This window comes from Aquila chrysaetos, chromosome Z (assembly GCF_900496995.4).
Source record: "Aquila chrysaetos chrysaetos chromosome Z, bAquChr1.4, whole genome shotgun sequence".
NCBI classification, from domain to species: domain Eukaryota; kingdom Metazoa; phylum Chordata; class Aves; order Accipitriformes; family Accipitridae; genus Aquila; species Aquila chrysaetos.
The window spans coordinates 58,672,612-58,695,373 of NC_044030.1; the positions used below are offsets into that span (position 1 = coordinate 58,672,612).

The 22,762-nt window shown below is 42.2% G+C and overlaps 1 protein-coding gene across 7 annotated transcripts in view; it reads left to right on the plus strand.

Annotated features, from left to right (window-relative positions):
- LOC115336657 (COBW domain-containing protein 1-like) overlaps window positions 1–1,451 on the plus strand; it is a 30,372-nt gene extending 28,921 nt beyond the window's left edge. For 5 of the 7 annotated variants that reach the window (XM_030004014.1, XM_030004016.1, XM_030004017.1 and 2 more), the window contains 2 exons: window positions 107–236; window positions 916–1,451. In XM_030004014.1, coding sequence (XP_029859874.1) covers window positions 107–236; window positions 916–989 — 204 coding nt within the window. In that variant the 3' untranslated portion in view covers window positions 990–1,451. Of the gene's footprint in view, window positions 1–90; window positions 237–915 lie in introns of those variants that run through there. The other 2 variants (XM_030004015.1, XM_030004018.1) reach the window with 2 other exon arrangements.
- The last annotated feature ends 21,311 nt before the right edge of the window (window positions 1,452–22,762 follow it).

The window sequence follows — 22,762 nt, forward strand, 5'->3', positions numbered from 1 at the left end:
AGAAATATTTTCCCCTGCTTGGCCTAGTTTCAAAGTTTTTTCCCCCTCTTGCATATTTCCTTTCTAAAGGTTTGTTATATATCCTAACAGTTATTTTTCTGGTAAGGGACTGGTATCTATTCAAGGCAAATCTCATCAGGTGATAGTCCAAGGTGTCCATGAGCTCTATGATCTGGAAGAGACTGCAGTAGCCTGGAAAGAAGACGAAAAGAGAACAAATAGATTGGTCCTAATTGGTAAGAGGAAATAGTGTATCTCCCTGTTTGACTTTTAAGAAGCTGTTCTTTCAGCAGGCAGTCCTGTGACTTGCCCAGTGAGAAGCAACCGGCCTAAACTGGCCAGAGTAATAGCAGTGAGTATGTTCAGCATAACCTTCAGTCAAAGGTTTATCCATCAAGACCTCCTGTGGTTTTATATTCCAGCGCAGGGGAATCTATACTATCCCTTTTAGTGACATTAAAATAAAATACTAAGTATTCATAAATTATTTTGGCATATTTAATGTTATTTTTAAAATCCATAATAAATATGGTGATGGGAATGGTTTAAATGTTTGATCAAATATTCAGTAACTGTAAGGAAGGTGATTATAGCCATTAAAACGTATAAAATTTGTTTCTGAAAAGCTTGTAATGCTCAGGTTGTGCATTTCTATTTCCTACTTGTTACTCTCTGCTTTGCAAAGTGTTTTTATGACCAAAACCCATAATTTTTCCTCCTTTCCCCTACCTGTACAGCTTGAAGTCTGTTGTTGCCTGTAAAATCTGAAGTTATCTTGTTACCTGCAGTTTAATTTTAATATTGCTGGTTTCACTCATTGGTGTAATAAACATTTTCTTTGCTGAGAAGACTGGCAGGTTGCTACTTGCATGCATTTTTTGTGATACGCTCTAAAATACACTGTTCTCGTTACAGGCAGGAACTTGGATAAGGAGACCATCAAAGAAGTATTCATAGCTACTGTGAGAGAGAAACAAGGAATCAGTTGACATCAAACTACAAAAAAGATTAAATATCTGTGCTTAACCCTGCAAACTTTTTATGACAGAGAGACCGAATGACATGCAGTATAGTAGTTTCTTTTTCCTCTTGCAGTTTACACAACAGTTAATCCCTGAAATCCTCCTAAGAATCCCAGCTGATATACTGCTTAAAAATTAGCTTTTATGTCTAGAATCAAACACAAAGAATTCTGCCCTTTTGGATTTAGCTTACATTATCTCAGTGACACCGTTTACCTGTGCAGAAGCACAGACAGGCAAAAAGCTGTTGTTTATGCTGTACGTGAAGTATTACAGTAGGAATATGGTAAACAGGTTTGAAGCCTAGTGCTTTCTCCAGCTAACTCTCTTTTACTACTGGAAATGAAGCAACAGTGATTATTGCCAGAGATGTAATCACAGTAAAAAGTATTTAGTGTTTACTATTAAACTGTCTTCCATCTCTTTCCACTTGTTTTGTGATTTTTTAATGTATACATCCGTCCCAGGTACTGCTAAACCTGTTGTATAAATGAAACTAAAAATACATAGATAGCAGAGGCTTGAGACCACATGGAATATATACTATCTGCATAATAGCTATGAATGCAACGTTGAGTCACGTAGCCTGAGTGTTGGAAGATGTAGCTGGCCTCACAGATCTGCTAGGCCTTGACCCTGCCAGTTCAGGATTTGGCGGACCAAGGACAGCACATTTTCACTGTGTTGTGTAGGCTGCCCTGTGATTTGTTATGGGGTTCTCTGACACTGCTTTTGGGTGCTGTTTTGAAAACTTAGTTTGAAGCTTTTATCTCTGTGCTCATTACTTTTACACTTTAGAGTTGAACTTCTTGCCCTGTACCTTCTCCGGTTCACCTCTTAGCTTTAGAGGGATATGTTGACTATGGCTGGGTGAATGCGAAATGGGTGAATGCGAAATAAGTGAATGCAAGAAGATAAGGTGGAATTAAAAATGTTTCAAAACATAATTCTAGGACATGCAGCAGATACTCTGAAGAATGGACTTTTGGCTACAGTGCTACCTGGATGCTTGCTGATGTGTCTGGATAAGTAGACATTTGTTTTCAGTATCAGTGGTGTGTTACTTGTCACATAGCTAACATTTGCTTTAGGATAAAAGGTGCATCAAACTTAAAAAAAAACAAAAACCAAAACAAACAAAGAAATAAGTCCATTCCCTTATCAGCTGTCTTAAAGAATTTCTTTTTGCTTCTACTAAAAAAAATTACTTTGGAGTTTGTTTCCAAAGAGCTGAGCAAGGAGGCATTGTTCATCTTTCACTGCCGGGAGCTGGCGTCTTGTTTGATTAATATGTGAAGTCACGTGTCCAATAAGATAGAGCTCTTCAGTCTCCCAGTGGATACATTAGGAGACATGACTTCATTCCTCACATCATAAATTGTTTTAGATAGCTTGAAGAAGTTTCCAGAAATTAACTGTTTCTGTAAACTAAAGCAAGGTAAAAAGAAGGAACAGTCTACTTAAAATGTTGCTTTCTGTTTAGCGGAGCATTGGTGGCATTTGAGTGAGGTGGGTATATTGTTGAGCAACACTGGCAGTTTCCCTTAGCAATTGCATCTCTTCATTTTGAAGACTAATACATATTTTCTCACTGATACATGTTTTGGATTGCATAAATGACACTTAGTCCTGCATGAAAGTGATTGCCATCAGTGTTTTATGGATTGAGTTACAAACATCATGTAAATGTAAAATTGTGGATAATACATTTGTATTTGTTGCTGCTTATTACTTCCATTCATCATAAAGTGATCAAATACCTTCTAGCTTATAAATGCCTCAGGTAATTGAAGAACTCTGTTATCTTTAGAAGCATGAAGTGCCCAACTGATCATTCATTTTCCATTTGAAAAAAAAGTTCAGGCATTTAATAAGACCTTCAACCACGAGTCACAAGGGAACAAGCCATGGATGGCTTACACACTGTCATATTTTAGGTGCTTATTTTTTATATTTGCTCACCAACCACATACTCCAAAATTCCCACAATGACTGTCAATATACTGGGGTGTTTTTTTGTTGCTGTAATGGGGCATCTCTGGAGCTGGGAATCTGTATCGCTCATCTTGCTATTACTCATTCTTCCTGCGTAGGACTTTCCCTGCACTGCTCGCAGTGGTAGTGTCAGAGGAGCTTTAGTCAGTGTGCACAGCTTTGTCTCCTTGTCTCCTGTAAACTGCCTGCATATTTCCAGGGAGTCCCTGGGATGGAGAGCAAGCAGCTCCTGGGCAGGGTGAGAATATGCACGTCTCCATCCTTGCTGGCTGTCAGGATGATGACTCTGTGTTGTCTTTCTCTGTTCTCTTCATGCATAATGACACTGGTAACACAGCCAGTCAAGGGCCAGCTCTTCATCCTCTTCTCCCAAGAAGATTGCTGGGTTTTATTCTTGGATATTTATTTGTCTTTTCCTGGTCTGTTATACGCCCAGCATGGGGACATCATGTGAAAATGAAAAGAGGAAGAAAGGTACATGACAGAGCTGCAGTAAAACCTGCTCTTAGCGAACTGATTGCTGGATGCTTTCAGTATTTTTGTTACTGGCAGTTACATCAAGGATGGCTTTCTCCAAGGAACCGGAACTGGGCTAAAGTGAGGTGGGGCTGGAGGCTGTAGGGAGCAGGTGGACACCACTCAGCCCTGTCCTGGGATGGCGGTGGCATGGGCGGTGGGGTGGCTGAGGGATGCTCAGGGTGGGGCGAGGAGGGGTCTGGCCAGGAAAGCCATTAGCATTTCTCCCCATATAGGTCCCAGGAGGGGCACAGGGGGGAGCGAGCTGCACCTTCTTGTGAGGAAGTGGTGGCTGTCATGGCTGTGGGGCAGCCATCCGCACCTGGGCCTGCTTCAAAGCCAAAATAACTCCCAGGATAGCAACGCTTCACTCCCCACCTCCAAGACACACTAAGCCCTAGGCACACGCTCAGGATCAATCTCGTCAACAAAACCCACGCACTTTCTTCCCTAGCAGAGGCAGAGGAGTTTCTTTCCTAGAAGCATATTGCAATGATTTGATCACCTCTGCGCCCTCGTGACCATCAAGCGTCTACAGAAATCACCTTCCCAAAACAGCATTTTTTCCACTGTATTCTACTTTCCACTTGGTTTTATAGGCTCTGTTAAACTTGAAAATGACAGAAATGATCTGCTTGCATTAACCCATCATACCATTTGTTTATATCATCAGTCATGTTTAATCTTCAGGAATTACCCAGGGAGGTGGATGAGGTTTAATTTTTCTGTTTTATTATGCCCTTTAAAATGTAAGCAGTTCTGAATTTGCTATTTTTTCACTAGATTCTTACTTTCTAATCCTCAAGTATAAAGACCTCCATCCCCACCCTCCCACCACACCAGGGCGGGCTGTCATCCCTGTCCCGTCCCCCATGGGCAGGATGTGGCTGGAGGGGACAGGACGGGTCGGTCTGGGGTCCCAGCGGCCCGCTGTCCCCATGAGCCACCCTGCTCCTCCACCGTCCTCACCAGCTGGTCCGCCATGCAGAGACCACAGCGGCGGTATCCGCACCTCCACCCCGGCCACTTCCCCTGCTACCGGGAGCGCCCGCCCGAGCAGTGTCCGTTGGTTCTTCTTCCTCCCTTTCGGACCCACTTGAGCATCATTTTTGTATGTTTGCTACCACGCTTTTCTCTTCCTTCATGGTTCTGCAGCTCCACATTGCATCCCAATTTACTATATACATTTAGAAATCCTGGGTACCATGCATTTGTTCTCTTTTTTTACACTTAAACGCAGTTTTATCCAGGTCTGAGTCTGCATTGTTTTAACTGACCATGGGTGAATTGTTTATAGCAGTGGGGTCCCAGTGCTAAGCCTGCGCCCCGTGTCTTACCACCCCATGCCTGTTCTCCTCTACACCACATCCTTGTCTCCACTTACCAAGACCGCTGACATTGTAGTATCAAGCATGTGTTTCTCTATGCTGCGTCATTATTTTACAGCCATAGGTATCTCATTCTACACAGAATGGCGGCTTGTTACTGCTAGCTATAAAAACCTACGGTTGTAACATGCAAGGACAAAAAAGGAAAACAAATTAGCAATAGACACCTGGTCAGTTAGAGAAACTGCTGTCGTAAGTAAACCAAATAACATGAAGCTGTGGGTAGGTCAAGAAAAGACCAGCCAGACCAGGGGTGACAAACCTCAGCCCTGAGGCCCTGCACACTCAGTACGAAGCTTATGGCCTGTTACTGGCAGTGGCAGTGCCATACTGCAAGACGACATGGTTATGTTCCCATCCCAGTGCCCTGCATACGGTCCTTCTGTTCTTCCGGGCATAGACATGCGGGCAAACGGAGCAAAGAGGAATTCCAAGTCTGGTTAGGGCCAGCAGCTTCATTCACAGAGGCAGCCGTCAGGGCTCCAGTGCAGCTTGGTCTCAGTCCTGCATCCACAGACATCCATGGAAATTCTGGGAAAAGAACTCAGCTGTAACAGATCAAGCATCAAGCAGTCTAGGACATGTATTGCTTGTTAAGAGTTGAGTAAAACACTTGCCACTTCTATTTACTTATAATTATTGGTCTGAAGTGTAGTTTTATTGTACTGTTTCCAGTCTTCGAGCATAATGGCAATTCCCAGTGATGTTACTGTCCTCACTCATGTAGTCTGAAATATCTACCAGTCACACATTGCTGTCTTAACAGGATATCTATCTGTTGCCTGTTGCATCTGTTTCAATTTAATCATTTCAATCTGTTCATCTACAAGCACAGTTAGTTTGTTAATTGGTTTCTTTATTACTTTCTCTGTACTGTTCTTGTTTGAAACTTCTTTTTAATAGGAATGAGCAGCTAATAATGATTTTTATACTCTTAAATTTACTAAGATATTGGTATTTTTATAATTTCATTTTCAGTTAAATGCAACAGGAAAGACTATGGTTCTCTATGGTTTGTCCAGTGCAGAAGTTTGTTTTTATTCACAACAGGTTGCTCAGAATCACAGCATCGAATCTTTCCTTATGGAGAAAGTTTTTTTAAAAAACCCAACACTACAACTAGCTGCTAACAATGTATAACAACATAACACCATTATAACATTATAACAGGGTGAAGGGGCCTGGTTGTTGTACAGCTAAACCCTGTGAGTAGCGGCAGGGCAGAGCAGAGCAGCCTGCGGGCGGAAGGGCTGGCCTCCTGCACCACTGGGTCTCCCAGTTGGTCCTTCCTCGCCCTTTTCTCCCAGCTGACCCTTCTTCCCCCTTTCTTTCAGCACATTTTCTTAGGATGCACTGATGTAGTCACTTAGGGAGCTTTTTTTAAAAAAAGCTGTCAAGAGTGTGAGCAGTTACTGCTCCTCTCCTGGAGATGCCCACCTTCTCTGCAGAAGGGCTCCAGTCAGCGCTGCCTAAACCATTTCAGTGCCAGGTCAAACCAGTTAGGTCAGGTTGTCCTGAACATCAGACTGGTGTGACACTGCACTGAAGAAGATCACGTTTGCATAATGCTCTGATAAGAGCATTAACCTCAGCTGATGAACTGTGTAACACATGGCTGGGAAAGATAATATTTTCAACCATGCTAGCTGAAAGGGGGTCTACATTACAATAGCTTAATTCACTGCAACTGCATCATTCTTTTAGTGGCATTGTTAGCAGGTGCCATTTTTTAAAACTATCTTGTTCTGGAACCCCTGTTTGTAAGAAGAGAGCACAAAAAATTAAACAGACTTCTCAAAAGGAACATGTGAAAGTCGATTAAAATTCTTCCTCTCTGTTCATGCTAAAATATGCTTTAGAAAACTCTTCAATTTGCTGAAGAAATGAGAATTTTTCACCCCTTGAGAAGTGGACATTTCTGGTCTCTATTTTTTCTGCTAGGAGCTGAGATGAATTCACAGCTCTAGAAGTAACCTTTAACTGTGCTTTCTATGTTTAGTTTGCTTTTCCCTTCTACTGCTATGCTTCCCCCCCCCCCGCCCCGCATCATTTGTCAGTCATTTTAATCACCACTGTGAAAGCCTTTTCACAGATTAAAGTGTTCGTAGTCCAGTAGAAGTCACAACCAGAACTGAAGACTATAGCTGGATCTAGATACATTCAGAGCAGAGGAAAGCTGAAGTTTTCTTTCAGGTATTTAACCGTTTGAAGCAACCTGGAGTCTCAGATACCTGAGGTCCTTAATTTAAATCAAAGTAAGATATCCTTGTAGAATACACTTTGTGGTTCATATTCCTTGGTATCATATTCCTGAAGCTACTGGATAACATATGAGAGGTTGTTTTACTGTAACATGCAGGAAAGTCAGATCAGGTATCATATATCTGTGTTTTTTTGACCTGAGAAACTGATTTTTCTTTCTTTTCCCTGTCAAGTTTTTTGCCTATCAATTCAGTAATTTTTAAAATTAATTTCATAGTACTGATTCTATATTTTTTACTATAAATAAGGTAAAATAAATCTGAAAGAGAAATTTTGGCATGTTCAGGGATCATGTATTCACAGTATTGTTCTGCACTGTGTCTATGGTCATCCATTCTGTTGCAGCAAGACAATTTTTTTAGATACAAGTTCCCCCATACAAAACCCCCATTATAGTCACAGTATCCAATTCAGGATAAGCACTGCAAAATTCAAAATCTTTTAAATCCTGTTGCATGGTTTAAGAGTATCTGTGGTATGGAGTTTGTCAAAGTGAAAGGACTGGTTCAGGTTACCAGGGTAGACACCAAACAACACTTGTGGCAGTCCCTGGATAATTAGTGCTTCATGCTGCCTTGGAAGCTGACTTTCAACTAATTGCCTGGCAGGTTAAGGGAAGTCCCGTGCTAATGCATGCTTGCGGATGAAACATACCTCCTTGGCGGGTGAGACTTTCCACGTACTTTGACAACATACTTTTTAGAAGAGGTAGATTTAAAAATAAGGCAAACTATCAGTGTAAGTCCAGTAGTCTCTGACCAGCTACAGGTCCCTTACATAGAGCTAAGTTCAGCTTCCTTTGCAACAGCCATGGCTGGTCACTCACCTGCTCTTCCCGAGGCTTCATGAGCATGGGCATGGAGCCCCTGTCCAGCCCCTGAGTGCCCCTTACCTGGCCCTTCTGCCTTTGCAGGAGCTCACTGATCCCTCGATCGGTCCCTTGGCTCAAATCAACATTTAACCATTGTTAACCATTTTTGCACTGTGAGCTTCATTCATTAATTCGCCATGTGAATGACCAGCGCTCTTGCCTGTGCACTGTGAGAGTAAGCATGTGTATAATGGAAAACATGGCAATTTACAATAGTTTAGTGTGTGATTTAACTTGAATTAATTTTTCATTCATATGTACTATTTGAGTTTTAAGATAACAAATCAATAATAAACTTACTACAGATAACAATACAATGATTATTAACATAGGTATAACATCCATTGCAGTACATTGGTAGTTTTTGGTGACCAGCCATCGTACTGATGATGCTGAATAAGGGTGGTTTCCACCTCGCTAACTGAATCAGTGTAATACTACCATATATCATTTTTATTTCTCATTCCCCTAAGCATTTTCTAATTTCAGACAGATGTTGAGTAACCTTGTTACTTAGTTTGAGAGAGTTATATAGCATATATGGTATATATGTAGCATATTGGGGGTTTGGACTAGATGACCTTTGAAGGTCCCTTCCAACCCAAACTATTCTTCTGTGAATTTATGATTCCGTGATCCTATGATGTTGAAGATTACTTCAATCACTACTGAGGTTTTAAATGGTGCAAAATAAGACACCTCCTGCTCAGTCGTGTGAGAGGTTAACTAACAACTCTTTTGGTAGTTTGGTCAAAACCACAGCACATTACAATGGCAAATGCTGCCAGGTCCAAAATTTATATTGCCTTTGAAGCAAATAGTATTGGAAGTGGATACTCTGCCACCAAACCATTGTCATATACTCATGTCTCATTACCACAGACATGTTGCCAGACACTGGTAGCAGATCAGAGTCTAACTGTGGCTGTGAAGTTGGGTAGCGGTTAATTTTCAATACCTGAGGTGCTCCAAGGGCAAGGTGAACCCACAGGAGTCTGGTTGCAGGGCTATACCCCAACCACCAATGTTCCCACAGGGGTCAGGTAGCTCCACATTTTCCTGCAAGACAATAAAGCTTGGACATAAGACTTGGAGGTCTCAGGGTGTAACGTCAGCAGCACCTTGCACATTCCTGTTGTGAAACAAGGGTCACCTGGTGGACCCCAAGTTGCATGTTTAACCACAGCTTCAGCTCTAGAGCTTCAGGGGGGGTTTACCTCAGCTTTAACAGGATTTTGTACTGCTTTTAACATGAACCCTTTGTATGGGACTTCTCACAGGGGTTTGCCACAGGTTTAGCTGACGTATGACTCCCCATGGTGCGATCCACAATGGGAGGTGGGACTAGGGTCCCTCCCGCTGTTGTCCCCTTTCCACCACAGGTGGAAAATCCATGCACTCTGTCCCAGCCAACCAGGGTTGCACTTCTTTATTCTCAAACTGTGCCCTGTTGACAGAGGGTGTTTCTTGGAGTGGGGGAGAAGCAGCAGACTGGCATCCAGGCAGCCCCTTCCTAGCCATGCTGCCCCACCATTTGTTTCAGCCAAACCATTGATCATCTGATATCACTTTCTGCCAAGGTGGGTTTTTAGTTGGTTTTAGTTTTTTTTCCCACCTGTGGGCATGTACATCTCCTATGGATATGTTCCCAGATTGCGCTATAGCACAAATCCTTTCCCAGTGTTTTCCCTGGACAGATGCACGGTAGTTTTCTGTGCTGCCCCAGGGGAAACCAGTTAAAATTTTCAGCAGTGGGCGCACAGACCCTGATTCCCCTTCCTCCAGTGAGCGGCCCAGCGCAGCAGCCCTGCCCACACAACCAGCAGCACTTTCCCAGAGGGGTACTGGCCAGGATTTACAGCCAGCAGTAGTACGGCAATCCTTTTTACATTGCCCTTCTTGTTGCCATCATCTCCGTTGATCTCCAGTAGTGTAAAGGAGCGGGTAGAGAGGACGGGCCCTGTAGATAGGTATATCAACCCTGATAATAAAAAGTTTTTTTAACAGGCCATCCTAGGCTGTTATATGGTGAATGTTTCTTTTTTTTCTATAATACCCTGTTGCTGGGTTTGTTTGATTAATTCTCTCACACGTTTTATAGCAGGAGCAAGTAGCTTATACTGATGAATATTAATGGAAAATATTAACTATTAGGCAGGGGTGGGGCTATCTGTAGTATATTTGTAGGCTTAATCATGTGGCAAATTGTCTTTACTGTAACGGGAGGACTACCGATTTCCTATTTACCCCAGCTAGCTACCCAAGATTGTCCTTTCACAGTACCCATTCTGAGAATACTGATTTTGCCCAATAACAAGGGGCGTAAGGTCCACCCACTGCAGCACATTAATTTGGCCCATACCCTGCTCTGGCTGCGGGTGGTGCTGGCTCCCCCCTGCACTTCAACCGCTGGGGTGTTCAGCTGCCGGGGCTGATACCCCCTGATTGTGGGATGCGGAGGGAGATGGTGGGTCCTCCTCTCCTCCTCTCCAATTCCCTGGTTTCTCCTGGGGCTGTCTCAGCATTCAGCTGGCACACCATGCATTACCTCCTTGCTAACCTGGTATCCCAGTATTTCCACCTAACCTGGCTGTGTTGGTCAGGCACTTTGCCTGGAGGGTTTTTTTTTCCCCGCAGGGCAAGTTAACCAGGGCAGAGTGTGGGGGGCACTGCAGCAGCACAGTCCCAAACTTTACCTCGGAGCCTGCCATTTCATTTAACGGTGAAGCAAGCAGAACACTGCTCTTACTCTGGGCTCTGGGGCACACGGCATTGCCACGGGTTAGCACTTGGGGTCTGCCCATCCCGGGATGTCTGTGGTGGCAGACGTGAGCAAGGGGTCCATCTGCAAGTGCGGAGCGTTCCCCTCAGCCGTGTACCTGGGGCCTGTTGGAGTAGCTGGTAACAGTGATCCCTCCATGGCCAGCCATCGGCTGTGACACCAGGATGCAGTGCTGGTTGTAAGCACCTGCTCTCTTCTACACCTAGGTGCACTGCATTTTACATGCTGTGTTACCTTCCATATCTGCTTCTTTCTTTCCTTCCAGAGCACACAGCACTCTCCCACAGGCACATCTCCCTCTCCCTTCTCCTGTTGCACATGTGAGATGCATGCCCTGCACATATTTCACACTTGCTCCAAGATCCCAGGTCTGGATAAGACAGATACCTAACAAATTTCTGTCTGTACCTTATGCTGTCTCCCAGGATCTAAGCCTTTTCCATATGCAAACCTTTAACTAAGCTGTAAGACTTGTGGGTACACAAGGGATGGCACATGGCAGGGAAAAGAAAGCACTTGCACTTTTTCTGTACTTATTTAAAATGGACTCTCAGACTTTCTGAACATAAAAATGTGTGACAGTTTCATTAATTCCTGAAGTCTTGTAGTTGCACTACATTTTCCAGTAAAGCAACTTGTTCCTTCACCAGAAGAGGAAGGAGACTGTCCCTGTATTTCACCCACCATCAGCTGACCGGTCAGATAAATCTTTGTCCATTACAAATTAGTGTTTATCATTCAGGTGATGTGCCAATTGCTGTGCAGTAGTGGCAGTCAGATATTTTTTGGTGAAGGCCAGAACACAGCTGTGTGGCTTGGGAATAGGGAGTTTCTTGTTGCAAGAGCTGTTCCTGGCATCCCAAGTCCTTTGGTAGAGGAAGAGATTGTGTTGCTGTGTGCTGTGAGGCTGAGTGTTTCCCAAGGACACATTTAAAGTCCTGAGTCTAATGTGAACTGCCCATCAGTTAGGAATTGCTTCCTGTTGTTGTTGGATTACTCATCGTGTAAACCAGTTTAGGAACCTCAAGTGCAAGAGAAGCAGCAGAGAATTACAAATCAAGTTGTAAAACCATGGGTTTTGCATTTATTCTCTTTGACTTACATCATTAAATACTGCAAAAAATTATTTCTCCAGCAGTCAAGGGGGGCAATACCTGTTACAGTAATGTTCAGTGTTACTAACATCCAGTTTTACTGGATAATAACATCCACAACATCTCATGCAGAATGTGGATTTTGCATGGAGTAAAAAGACCAGTCATCCCATTGCCAGCATAGGGCTTTTCCCTTCCTCGGGCAGTGAGCCTCAGCCAAGGACAGTAGCCAGCAGAGTTTAGGAATTTCTGCAGCACAGCTGCCTCTCTTGCTTTTTAGGGAGTTAGCTAGGGCCAGTATCAGCATATCTCTCTAAATGTTGTGCTAGCACTTGGAGGCAGTTGGCATTTTTGCCTCCAGCGTTTTCTTCTGCCCTTGCTCCATCCCACACTGTGTCACCCTATTTTATAAGCAATGTCTGCCCACATTCATTGCTGATTCTGAAGTATTTCTGTGTTTCATGGATTGAAGTCCTTGAGGTTTCAAATTTATTTTGCTTACATATTTCCATATTTTCCTCTACAATATTTTCCAGGAAAGTCACATATGTTATACAGTACCTTTTAAAATCATCTGAGTGTCAATATTCATGAGTTCCTTATTTTAGCTGCCGTCAAACTGATTGGTTTACAGGGCTGAGGAACGGATAGCCTCATATATGACAGCAGACTTTGGGAAAGGGGGAAATCTGATTTTAAAAACTTTAAAAATACCCATTTTTACTTTCAGTTTTACTAGAAGACTATTCTTCAGAAATCTAAGTGTGAGGCAAATCTGCTTGGGTTAATTTGTTCTGCTTTCCTAAGAATTAACTTTACTTTCCTAGTTTATAAATTCCCTTATGGGCTGGCTTCCCCCTGCTAGGAACACCTTTCTTTTTTTTTTTTTTCAGAGGACAAGTAGAGAAGGTTGCATCTCCGTGGCTGACTCTTCCTGTTGCCAAAACTGTGCCTACCTTACGATAAGCCCTTCTTCTCCAGTTTTTTTTCTTCTAAAAGCCTTTCTTTGGATACCTTTTGTGGCAGTTCCTTCCCTAATACAAAGAAAGGGTAGTTAGCTGAAGTCAAGTCCCATTTCCTCTAGAATCTGAACTTCAGTATTATCTGTTTAAGGTTGCTTTTTTTTTGAGAAACTCTGATGCCTTACTTACACTGATATGGCTGCCATAAATGTATTGGGGGTTATCCGAACAAAGGCTGTGTTGATATGACATTAAAACTGTATTTTCCAGAAGGACCTAGTCATAATAATAGAATCATAGAATCATAAAGTCATAGAATCATAGAATAGTTTGAATTGGAAAGGAACTTTAAAGATCATCTAGTCCCTCCCCTGCCCTGCAATGAGCAAGGATGTCTTCAACTAGATCAGGTTTCTTATAAATAATAGCCTGAATAAACAAATCTTCTTAAGCATAATATTTTTATTTGCTTCTTTGTAAAAATTCTGCTGCTTATTCCTGAAAACATCCCTGTGGGATCAGCATCTGCCTTAGAGGAATTGAAGGAAGGTGAGTAAAAAATCAAAACTGACAGTTTCTGGAGTTCTGGTTTGCAAACAAGAACATCAGAAAGCCTAATATCTCAGAGGACAACTCCTCAAAGTTAGGACTATAAAGCAGCACCCTGCTTGGGCTGAAACAAAGAATTTACAGGCCAGTGAGTGAGTTTTACTCAATGAAAAACTCTGCTGTTGTCTCCAGGGGGAACAGAATTTGTTTCCAAATGGGGATTTAACCCAGATCCTCACTTAACACAGTATTTCTTTGCCTATTTTTACCTTTTAATAATTGAGCTGCTGGCAGGACAGAAAAGGTCACAGAAAACGAGTATTTGCTGTCATCTAGTGGTAATATTTATTTTAGCAACGGTTTGTTCTTGGCTCTGCAACAATGTAGTTTTAGTTTTTCCTAGGAAATTCCGCACCTGATTTTGGTTTTATGCTCTTTTCCAGGCAGTAAAGGAGAGGATTTATGGAGAATAAAAAGCTTGTATCCTTTTACTGATCGTTCAGTCCAAAACCGTAGTGAGATTTTTTTCCTGCCAAATGCTTTCCTCTTTCTTCTAAAACTAAGAGAATTCTGACTTCATTTTTTTGATAAAGGACTTTGCTGACATCATTACAAGATTGAATGATGATGTCAAAGGTGCCTGAGAAGTTAAGCTTTAGCTTCCCACCATAGGAAGAGAGATAACTTTAATCATCTTCTTCAAACATAGTGGAGACAACGTTACCTTTAGAGTTAATTTTTTTCCCCCCACAGATATTCTTGCTACAGGATGGACAGTGATGCTTGGAATCTTGAGGTATCATTCACATCTCTAATATACCATGCATGGTGTGCCGAGTTACCTTCTATTGCTTGGTTAACTCTGTAGATATCAATAAAGCTGCATGAATTTATACTCTTTGAAGAACTGTCAAATAAGACACTCCTGCTTTGCATTATTTAAAGGCAGTTACACTGACAGCTGTTAGATGGCATGTGCTCTGGACAGGACTGTCCAATGATGCAGCAGAAAACCATGGATGTTAAACCTGGGATGCTGCATTCTGCCCAAGGAAAGGATGCATACAGCACTGCTGGGAAAGGGTAGGATGGATGAGGAAAAAAGGCTATGCCATAATACACCCTTTATTAAGAGATAACACTCGAAAAAGTGATGTGGGGTCCACAAAGACCCACTTCCAAGTTTATGTGAACCCCTTTTTAACTATCTATCTGTGTCATAACAATGTGTATTATAAAGGAGAAAGTTAAATTGTTGTATGTTTTCACATACGCTTCTGGCCCTTTCCACTTGAATGTGATCTTACGAAGGCTGAAAGACCAGCTTGTAAACTTTGGACCAAGATGACTGCAGAAGTATTTTGTGTTAAGGCATGGATAGATTCAACACTGGAGAAAAGCTGAAAGTAAAGGTACAGAATCTCAGGAAACTGCCATTTTGGTAGGGTGTTTGCTGGTTAATCATGTGGCCATGGGACAGGCTGGAAGGGAAGTGGCATCTTTGACATAGTCTGATTCAAAGTAACAGCAGACAAGCAAAGACCTACAAGAGAAGTCAAAGCAGCACCCTTGGTAAAAGTGGTAGGTAGAAACAGCCTTCCACTTCTGTGCAAGGTGAGCCTCCTGGGAAAAAAAACACCCTTGTAATTCTAGAGTAAAGAAATAAAGCAGCATGTTACTTCTCTAAAAGCATGGTGGTCTAAATAAGACAGACTTGTTCAAGCCCGTTCCACGACAGGTTCATTTCTGCAGCAGTAGGCTCCAAAGACCTCAACCCAGGTGTGCACTGCAGGTATAAATAGATATATTAACTCAGTGTCTCTGGCAATCTTAAGGAAATGCCCTATTTAACACCTGCAAATTGATACTTTATTTTATTTTAGCTAACATTCTATTGCAACTGCCAAGTACAGCTACACTCATTTTCCAGAGTACATCAAATTTTGGTCCATTTACATTTTCACAGAATCTAAATAAGAAAAGCTGAAGTTACCCTGGATTTACCTGAGGCCAGACGAAAAGTCAGTCAAAACCAGGAGCAGAAGACACACCAAAACCGAAAGGCTGGTTTGTCTGACTACAAGTGCCCAAAGACATACATCCAAATGGTTATTCCTAATTAAGCACCCTTCCTGGCTTGCAGGTCGTGAGAACTGAGAGCAAACTCCACAGGGAGGAGCCAGACAATATGGTAGGTTATGGAAGGGAAAAACAAATCAGACTTTTCCTGTGGGCAGGCCCTCCAAGAGCAGACTTTAAGCTAGACCAGACATGCCCACAGGAGGAGGCGCTGCTCGACCACTTTCCACATTGCGGGTGGGACCTGCAGTCGGGTTGGGGCTCTCGGCTGCAAATCAGGACTCCGATGCAATTATTCCTTTGACTCACTTTGATTTTTTTCTGGATCTTAAAGTCAATGGTTCTTTCTGGATTATTTTTGTCAATTTGAAGTACTGCTTTTATGTCTGTCTAGCCTCTTTAGTGACCACTCGAATGTGGAGAGATTGTTTAGCAGACACAGTATGTTGCTGTAAGAAATTTGTCTTCTTTTCGTCAGCTATGGTCAGAAGATAAAATAAATTCCCTTGCAAAATCAATTTGTCAGCTAAAATTTAGAGTATGTATGCTGAAAAATTACTTGACCTTTGACATGAGAGAGAAACTCTTAAAAAGAGAAAAATCCCGAGTTCTTTATCCAACAGTAGTCCCCCAAATGGCAGGGCCCGAAACAGCAGGCAGTGAAGAGTGAAGTTAACAATGTCTTTTTCAGTGGGTGCAAAAACAACGGAAACCTTTAAGCAACTATGCAAAGTGATCAAAACCATGTTATTGACACTTGCTAAGGAATTACTGGAATTCTGTCTGGACCCTTTCTTAAAATAGGCTTTTTTAATCCCTAGGTCTCAAAGCACTTTCTAAAAAACCAGTGAACTTGGTTGGTGAACTGAGGGACTTAAATATATTGTGACTTCCCCAAAAAACTTAGAAAGAAAACTGGTATTAAAATCCTCACCCCACCCCACCCCATTCCAAGGAGCTGTTTTTCCGTGCTGCTTTCTTCTTCCATTTTTATTGTATTCCTGAACAGTTTTAGCTTGAGTCCTTGTCAGAGACACTGTGACTTAGAGCAGGGGTGATAACAGTTTGCTTTTCCTACCTTGATATATTGCTGTAGAAGCCAGTATATATAAGACAAGGAATCCCTGTACCAAACAATCATTATGTCGAGTGTGTATCTTCCTTCAGATTTGTTTATTATCAGAAAAGGTATCAGGGGAACATTTCCTGCTCTGCATTTTTAAACCTTGTATATGCTTTGACTTAATGTTAAAAATCCCTGGCTTTTTAAACAGATGGACAGTAGATCTGCACTATAAATTCAGTCTCCGCTTCATGTACCAATCTGTTAGTACAGCAAGAAAAACAGCATTTTTCGCTGTTACCTTTACTACCTAGCATGCCCAGGGCTGGTAGTTAGATAGCCAGGACATATTTGAGAATGAGTGTTTCACTTCTGTATTATCACTGCCCAGCTGCCAGGATCAGACCATTGTGCCTCAGCTGGGATTTTCATTTTACCCAGTAATTCCACCACTGAAAAGGATGAACACACACAGAATATGCTAGCTTGTAAGGAGTGGACTTTAGACCATGAAGTAATTCGCTGCCAGGATTCTGCAGTGCACAAGTGGATGATCACGTGGAAGAGGCCATTCAGTTGGCAGTATCTGTAAGGCATATTTTGTCATGGTTATAGAACATGATGTCATCTGAGCATTACAGCCTGGAGGGCCTAGTCTTGTGTCACTCTCATTGGATGCAGTGGTAGTACTTCTCACACCTCTGAAAATCGGACCTGAAATCTGCAAGTCTGTGGCAGCAGGACCTGTTTGTAGGTTGTGTTTTAGTCTTTGCATATCATGTGCCAGAATGCCAATCATAAGGATAAAGTTTCCACTCTTAACTTGTAACATAATTGGTAAATAGCCATAAATGGAAGTGTAAGGCTTCCACAGAGCCTATGGAGTAAGCTCCTGCTAAATTGGGCCTTGATGACATGGTGCCTTACTTGGCAGTGCAGCCAGCTTCTTAAACAGAATATATCTATCTCCATCACACAGTCTAGCAAGACTGTGGTGACTGCACATTTAATTTTACATATAGTAAGATTAGTTAACTTACTTATCTGCAGTTAGAAAAACAGAATGAATCTCTTGACCGTGGCCAAAACTGAGAGTGTGAAGCATCCTTCCATATTCAGCACTTCCACGCAGAGCTTGTGTTGGACTCAGAGAATCTGTCACTTCCTGAGCAGGAATTTAATTAGTTAATTACAAAATGTTAATATTTGAGAATGTTAGTATTTTAGATGGCTTAAGTATATTTCCAGATTTTGTGAAGAATTCACATGGGATCCATGTCAGACATCTGTGTTTTTTGGGGGATTGCATCTCTGCTACATTCATTCTGGGCATTAATGATATGTAAGCATATTTATGGGGTAGCAGGAGAGGATTGTATTGCAGTGTCCTCTCCAGCTGCCTTCTCCTCCCATGAGAGAGGAGACCACCTGACTGTGTAGCTCTTTCCTGTTCCCAGCCTTTCCCTTCTTCATCCCCACCATAGATCTTTCCGCCCTTGAATCATGTTACTTCCCAATCTGTACTTAATTAAAGGACAGCAACAAACATAGCACGTGCTGATGGTTCATCATTCTATCCTGAACTTTGTGGTATTAATTTATTTTTAATTGCCAGACAGAAAAAAAAAAATCACATCTATATATAAATCCCAACATGAACTCAACTGAAAAATACAGACTTTCTTCCCAGAAGATGCCCTCTGCAGATGTCCTAACTCCTAATATTGGTGGCTAGCATGTGCCCAAAGAATTGTACAAATTTTACAGCTTATTTGAATTATTGAATCTAGCAGCTGTTAAACAAGGGTTACTGAACAGTACCAGGAAAAACTTGAATCATATGTTACTTACAGCCTTTTTATCAAAGTAGCATTTATTCCACGCCTTGTTCCCCCCTGCACCAATCCAGACAGGCTGCCTAATGAGAAGCTGTGATTTGTGCAGAAGCATATCCACTATAACCTGGATTTCAGACATCCAGCAAAAGCTGTTGCACAGCAGTGCCTGTTTTGGTCTACACAGCCACTTAGCAAACCTAGGATGTGGAGTAGGACTTAAACACATCTGTTATTATTTCCCTTAATCTACAAGGAGTGCGTAACAGGTGACGGATCTAAGAAAGCTGTGTAAATAAGTAGAATGGTGCTCTTGCTAGTGAGGCAACATACTCAGAGGAGGAGCATTGCATAGCCCCTTGCAGGACCGGAGAGAGGGCTTACTTTGACTCCCAGGAATTACATTTTGTTTCCTCTCCCATGCTGGTGAGTCACATTCCAAGCTGCTGTTAAGGCGATAGGAGAATTAAAAGTGTCAGCTGCTTCCCCTTCTCATTCCAGTCCTGGCAGCGGAGGCTAGACCAGCAATGGAGCTGCTGAACTAACTGTGGCAGGACTAGAGCGGGAACAAAGACAGTTGCTTGGGCGCATGTTCAGATTCTGCTTCTTCCCCACATTGTCAAGAACCATTGCACGATGTATCTGTTGTTCATAACCTTGCATAACACCTCATGGCCTAGCATTCAGTGCGCTTGGCTGAGTATTTCTATGGAATTATTGAAAACAAGAATGATGGGACTGATCTGTCAGTAAGTGGAAAATGAAAAATTGCTAGTGATTCTAAGATATCCAAAGCACTAGTTTAAGTAGGCATATTGTTAGAGTTTTGAAATGGAGATTTATCTTGATGTTCTCTGTTATGCACAAAACTAATAAACTTTCTGCAACAGAGTCTCTGGCCATTTTGGAGGATGCACTTTTTACAAAAGTTGCTTTCTCTGTTATGTTAATGATTGCTGATCTTCCTTCCTCCCTTCCTCAGTCCCTTCCTTCCTTCCTTCCTTGTTTCTTCTGGTTTGATGGGTAGTAACAAGCAATTTTGTAAGTCAGACCTGACTTGTACAACATCACGAGTTGCTGACATAGCAGTAAATCAGATGTCTATCATGAGAATTATGTTTTCAGGGATTTTTTTTCCTGTTTGGGCTTTGTAAATCAATTTGCATATAAGTTTGTGTGAAAATGTTCCTTAGAACAACCGCCTTGTTTCACAGTAATTAGAGACTTACAGCTGTAGTGAAATATAGCCTTTTTTGGTGATTAAGTATAATTTCCAGAAAACAACCTCACCGAGTTGTGGTATCCACCAGATCATAAATACTACTTCTCAGTAAAACTCTACTACAAGGGAACTAATTTTCCTGTAGGAGTATAAAATACACTTTCTCTGCCTTTTCTAAACATTATAGCAAGGCTTACACAGAAAAGCTTTCATCTGTGAACTGAAAGACAAGACAGATCAGGTCAGTCAAAATATCTAAAAAAATTTCAATTTTATTTTCTCTTTTAATTTTTTTCACTCCTAACTAAATCTACATTTTGAAACAAAGTCACTGCAAGTCAAAGAAAACAAAGTATTCACAAGTAGAAAATGACTCAATTGGAAGCACTGGGTTTTAAAACCATGTTTGCTTTTATTAGTAAAACAATATATTAATTGAAATTAGCCAGTCTCTTTGAGTGTTTTTCATAAGCCAAGATTTTATTTTTAGAACATTTTTGTAAAATGCTTTTTCCAATAGCTCAGGTTAACAATCTTCATCTTAACAATAACACTACTGTATGACATTCTTCAAATTATAACTGCACTCAGTGGCAGAATGAGAATTTGAACTGCAAAACATGGCACCATGGGGAATGGCTGAATTACTTTTAAGTATCCCCATTTCTATTGCAAACACATACTGTATGAAACAACTGTAAAAATATGTATCCATCTAAAACTCAGGTACTATATTCGCGCTGAACTGTGAACTTAGCAGTGCAACTGAAAGAGCAAAACTTCCTCAGTTAATGGTGCTGGTACTGTTCTGCCACAACATTTGCAAGCTGATAACAAAAGATTTTTCCTTAACAGAGAGTAAGCTTCAGGTCCATAGCAATTTCTTGTATATTAGCATCAAATCAGAGCTGGACTGGGCTTCCGTAATGTACCTTTAGGAAGATACATTAGTAGTTTCTGCCATCTTGCAGAGGAGACACTTCTGGTCACCAGGTCAACTGAATTAGAAGTAATTGCGTGGCTATAGAGGGCTTCTGTTGCTGTGGGACAGATTTCTTTCCTTTGAGTCAACACAGAAAACAACCCAATGCCCAGCTCAGCGCATGAAATGATTGGACCTAAACGGACAGAGAAAGGCACCAGTACAATGCTGGTAAAAATAGCTGAGGAAACACAGAAATTATGGCTCTTAAAGTAATTAACATTGCCTCAGTCAGCTGCACAAGGCAAATGAGTTATGGTAAACATCTTAAGGCTCAGGAATTAAAAAGCTTTAAGAATCAAAGTAAGGGTTGAAAAATATTCCTGAACTAGATAGCATATGTCAAATGAAGTTTGCAAAATTGGCAGCTAATTGTTTTACTTGGAAATGGAACAAATTTAACATGTATCCTATCACTCCGTTACGTTGTTTTTTTATTTTAACAACCTTTCAAAAACTAACTCACAATACACTGTGGCAATACTAAGAATATATTTAGCTGTTGTTTTCCAAGAAGGCATTCCAGGATTTTAATATCATCCCATAGTGATAATTATTCCTTTGTTAGAGATACATAGCAGTAAACACTTAATGCACTGCAATATTGGCCATTTACAGAGACCTCCACTTTTCAGTGAAATCTGCTGAGAGTAGAACTGCTTGTGGGACTTTGTATTCGGTTTGCATGGCAAGGTTTTGATAACAGGGGGGCTACAGGGGTGGCTTCTGTGAGAAGCTGCTGGAAGCTTCCCCTGTGTCTGACAGAGCTAATACAAGCCAGCTCCAGGACAGACCCGCCACTGCCCAAGGCTGAGCCCATCAGCGGCAGTCATGGCACCTCTGGGATCACATATTTAAGAAGGGGAAAAAACTGCTGCACAGCAGCAGCTGGGAGAGAGGACCGAGAATATGTAAGAGAAGCAGCCCCACAGACACCCAGGTCAGTGAAGAAGGAGGGGGAGGAGGTGCTCCAGGCACCGGAGCAGAGATTCCCCTGCAGCCCGTGGGGAAGACCATGGTGAGGCAGGCTGTCCCCCTGCAGCCCAGGGAGGTCCACGGTGGAGCAGATATCCACCTGCAGCCCATGGAGGTCCACGGTGGAGCAGATATCCACCTGCAGCCCCTGGAGGACACCACGCCAGAGCAGGTGGATGCCCAAAGCAGGCTGTGACCCTGTGGAGAGCCCATGCTGGAGCAGGGTCCTGGCAGGACCTCTAGCCCTGTGGAAAGAGGAGCCCACACTGGAGCAGGTTTTCTGGCAGGACTTGTGACCCCGTGGGGGACACGCTGGAGCAGTCTGTGCCTGAAGGACTGCAGCCTGTGGGAAGGACTCACGTTGGAGAAGTTCGTGCAGAACTGTCTCCCTTGGCAGGGACCCCATACTGGAGAAGGGGGCGAGCATGAGGAGGAAGGAGCGGGAGAGACAATGTGTGATGAACTGACCGCAACCCCCATTCCCTGTCCCTCTGTGCCACTAGCGGGGAGGAGGTAGAGAAAATTGGGAGTAAAGTTGAGCCCGGGAAGAAGGGAGGGGTGTGGGGAAGGTGTTTTTAAGATTTGGTTTTATTTCTCATTACCCTACTCTGGTTTGATTGGCAATAAATTAATTTCTTCCCTGTTTTGCCTGTGACAGTAATTGCTGAATGATCCCCTCCCTGTCCTTATCTCGACCCACGAGCTTTTTGTTATATTTTCTTTCCCTGTCCAGCTGAGGAGGGGAGTGACAGAGAGGCTTTGGTGAGCACCTGGCGTCCTGCCAGGGTCAACCCACCACGGACTTTTGTTGCTACAGAAGAGAATTTGAAGCGCTTCTCCATGTATAAATGTATCAATATAATGTAATCCAGGTACTGGAAAATTGAAGCACTTCTTAAAAAAAGTAAAAAATTGTTCCTTTTCTTCAGCTTTTGTACTAGAATCTTCAGGCTCTCTACATTAACTTTTTCATGCTTTGCACTGCCACAGTGAAGGCTGGTAATTTTTATTTTTTTTAAACAAAACCTGAGCTTCTCATGAAATAGCATGACTTTAGGAACCTGAGTTTTGCAAAGTATTACAGGAATCACAGTAAAAGAAGGGTCACAAACTTTTGCTTGGACTTATCTCAAGCAGAGCCTGAGTTTGAACTAAAAGATTTACA